The following is a 3,055-nucleotide window of genomic DNA, read 5'->3' on the forward strand; positions in this document are numbered from 1 at the left end:
AAGCGCATGAGTATTCTCGTCCAAATCATGAAGACCATTGAAACTGATGAAGAGGGACGTCGCCTATATCCCTGATGGTCGCGGGTCTATGCTATTGGTGAAGGGTGCAGACGACGTGATGGCTGAACTGTGCCAGAGAGATGTTGGAGAGGCCTCAACTATCGATTTATGTGGGGTCCCTGTCCGGGATGTTCGAGAGGAAACGGTTTTTGATATCAATGAATTCGCATCGGCTGGCCTTCGAACACTCATGCTAGCGATGCGATACCTTGATGAAGTCGAGACCTCAGAGTATCTTGGAGCCCTGAATGAAGCTAGGCACTCCATAACGAATCGAGCTGATCGTTTCGCTCGAGTAGCCGAGAAGTTCGAGACGGGCCTTATCGTTCTCGGGGCCACTGCTGTAGAAGACAAGATACAATATGGCGTCGAATCAACGGTCTTCCGATTGCTGAATGCAGGTGTCAAGGTTTGGATGCTCACGGGGGATCGGTTCGAGACGTCTCTGAACATAGCTCGAGCAGTTGAGCTTTTGCCTCGTGATGGGATTGTGTCGGATCTCTGCCTTCATGCAGAGACTAAGTTTAATAAAGGAGAGGCGGATGCCTTCGTACTTGAAAAACGGAAGACCTTCGATGAAGACTACCTACAATGGATGGCCAATGGAAAAATGAACTCTCTGTGCGTCGTCTTGGACGGTTCGGCAATATCATGTTTCGCTTCATCGAGGGATAACTTGAAGATCCTAGCCAATGTGCTCATGAGTACCGTGTCGGTTGTGGCATGTCGCTGTTCACCATCACAGAAGGCACTGATCGTTCAACTGCTAAAAAAAGCAGATGATCGTATCACTTTGGCTATAGGCGATGGAGCTAACGACGTTCCTATGCTTGAGGTGGCCAACATCGGTATTGGAATCATTGGGAGCGAAGGAATGCAGGCCGTGAGAGCCTCAGACTACGCCATTGCCACATTCTCTCACCTCGGACAGCTGATGTTAATCCACGGCCGAGACTGCTACAACCGTATTTCCCTTGTTATACTCTACTCCTTCTTCAAGAACATCTTCCTGGTATTGCCGAATGTATTTTTCGCCTTGAGCAATGCGTTCACCGGTACCTCCCTGTACGATTCCTGGATCTTGATGTCTTACAATGTCTTCTGGACTTCCCTTCCCATCATAGTCATCGGCGCCATGGATATTACCCTGCCACGCTGGGTCGTTGCGAGGTATCCCATCGTATATGTTGAAGGGAGAGAGTCAATCTCATTCAATGCGAGGAAGTTCATCGCGTGGATTTTGAGAGCGATTGTCTGTGCTGTAGTCGTCTACGCCCCTGTCGCGGTTGGAATGAGTTACCCATCCGGTTCTGGTGGCGAAGTGATGGGTTATGCTTACATGGGCAACCTTGTCTACTATTCGGTGGTGGTCGTTGCCAACTTTATACTGGTCGTTCTCGCTAATCATCTATCTTTTCTCTTTCTAGTTTCCTGCTTCGGATCCATGAGCATTTTCATACCATTCTTGTCGATATATTCTCGGGTTGGCCGGCCATGGTCAGGAGCAAGTAATGTGGCGCAGATGCTATGGGAAGGGTCAATCGTCAGTTGGCTGCTACTCGTCTTTGTGACCGGCGTCGGCGCTTCTCTAACTATACTGGAAAGGCTATTCACTTACTCGGGAGGAACGGCAACTCCAGCGCAAAAGCTGCAATGCTGGCTGGCGGCTGCTCCTCGTCAATGGCTCAAACGAGGGCTGTACTACGTCGCTGCGAGGCTCAAGGATAGCTTTCCCTGCAAGGTGGATGGTCTCTCACTATCGTTGAGCGGGAATCTAGCAGACCCTCAATCTTTGGATGAGGGAATCGCTCTTCGTTCGAAGTCTCGGTCACTCAGTCTCCAACGAATGGTTGAACTGATCCGAGGCCGTTGGGAGGCTGCATTCAGATGGTCCACATTGGACGACGATCGCCCGCAAATAGTGAGGAGAGTTAATCCGAGGACACTGAGGTTCAAGAGCCTTGCCACTGAGTCTAGCTACTTGAGGCACTCACAGGGTGAGGCTGTCAAACAAGCCCGATTATCCGTCAAAGCCATGGTCTTGTATCAGTTTGCTTGGGGCGTGACTGAAGAGTTGATTCGGCCAGGAGTATTTTCCGTGCCTCTCGGTGTAGCCTTGCTCGTTGTCATCGCGTTTTACTGCTCAACAAGTACACGCCTATTTCGCTATCATTCTGATGCTATGTTAAGCGCCTTGGCATTCTTCTCGATGTTGGCATTCTATGTCAGGAGGATGGCGACCATGGTAGATGATGCTCACATTGTCGCTTGGCTTCCTTTTTTCATAAACATCATCATGCGAATCCCATTCCCGAAAGCACTCGCCATATCTTCCATCCATTCTGTTCTCTTCGTCTTTCTATACCTTGCATACGACTTGGAGCTACGTCACGATTCTGGCGTGCATAAACTTGAACCGCGAGACTGCGGTATGGTCTACCATAACAGCTTCTGCCAGCTGATGGACTATTTTCCGATGGTGTTTGGGATAACGTTAATGAGCCTAGTTTTTGGTTACGAGAACGAGCTGAACCAGAGAAGCTGCTATCTGTTCTCACTCAATTCCAGAACTGAGCAAAGTCGAAGTAGGGAGATTCTCAACAACATGCTTCCCGAGTTCGTGGTTGACTCTATCATCGACCGAAATCGAGATCTTGCGGCTCGAATCGGGGGTCATGCTGAGTCTTCACACGCGCAGTCAAGGAGGGGCCGCTCGAGCTCTCACATCCCGGAAGCGGTCTCTGAACTAGAGATCGAAACCTTCGCTCGGCGCTGTGGAGATGTGACCGTTCTGTTCTGCGATGTGGCCGACTTCCCACAGTTGGTCGCTGCACTGGCACCGAAGCACCTAATATTGGTGATGCATCGGCTGTTCAGCAACATCGACAAGTTGGTGTTTGTTCACGCTTTGACTAAGCTCGAAACGGTCTCTGAGTCCTATGTTGTCTGCAGTGGACTCACCCGGATGGTGACTCATCTCATCATGCTGTGTCGA

At 50.1% G+C, this 3,055-nt stretch overlaps 3 protein-coding genes across 3 annotated transcripts in view; all 3 read left to right on the forward strand.

The window, feature by feature from the left end:
- Positions 1-46: 46 nt before the first annotated feature.
- Pmar_PMAR001296 (Phospholipid-transporting ATPase, putative) lies at positions 47-1,631 on the forward strand (the record flags this gene model as incomplete). The annotated part of the gene is made up of 2 exons (XM_002781778.1): positions 47-1,450; positions 1,563-1,631. The coding sequence occupies 2 exons, from the start codon at positions 47-49 to the stop codon at positions 1,629-1,631; spliced, it is 1,473 nt and encodes a 490-aa protein (XP_002781824.1).
- Positions 1,632-1,788: 157 nt separating this feature from the next.
- On the forward strand, positions 1,789-2,447 carry Pmar_PMAR001297 (hypothetical protein; the record flags this gene model as incomplete). The annotated part of the gene is made up of 1 exon (XM_002781779.1): positions 1,789-2,447. A coding segment is annotated over one exon (659 nt), but the record flags the coding sequence as incomplete, so codon positions are not given.
- A 218-nt stretch (positions 2,448-2,665) lies between these two features.
- Positions 2,666-3,055, forward strand: part of Pmar_PMAR001298 (guanylate cyclase, putative) — a gene marked incomplete at both ends in the record, with an annotated part of 519 nt that continues 129 nt past the window's right edge. Inside the window, one exon of the mRNA XM_002781780.1 lies at positions 2,666-3,055. This exon is cut by the window's right edge and continues 4 nt beyond it. Within this exon, the coding sequence (XP_002781826.1) occupies positions 2,666-3,055 (390 nt within the window).

Source organism: Perkinsus marinus (assembly GCF_000006405.1).
Source record: "Perkinsus marinus ATCC 50983 genomic scaffold scf_1104296941592, whole genome shotgun sequence".
NCBI classification, from domain to species: Eukaryota; Perkinsozoa; order Perkinsida; family Perkinsidae; genus Perkinsus; species Perkinsus marinus.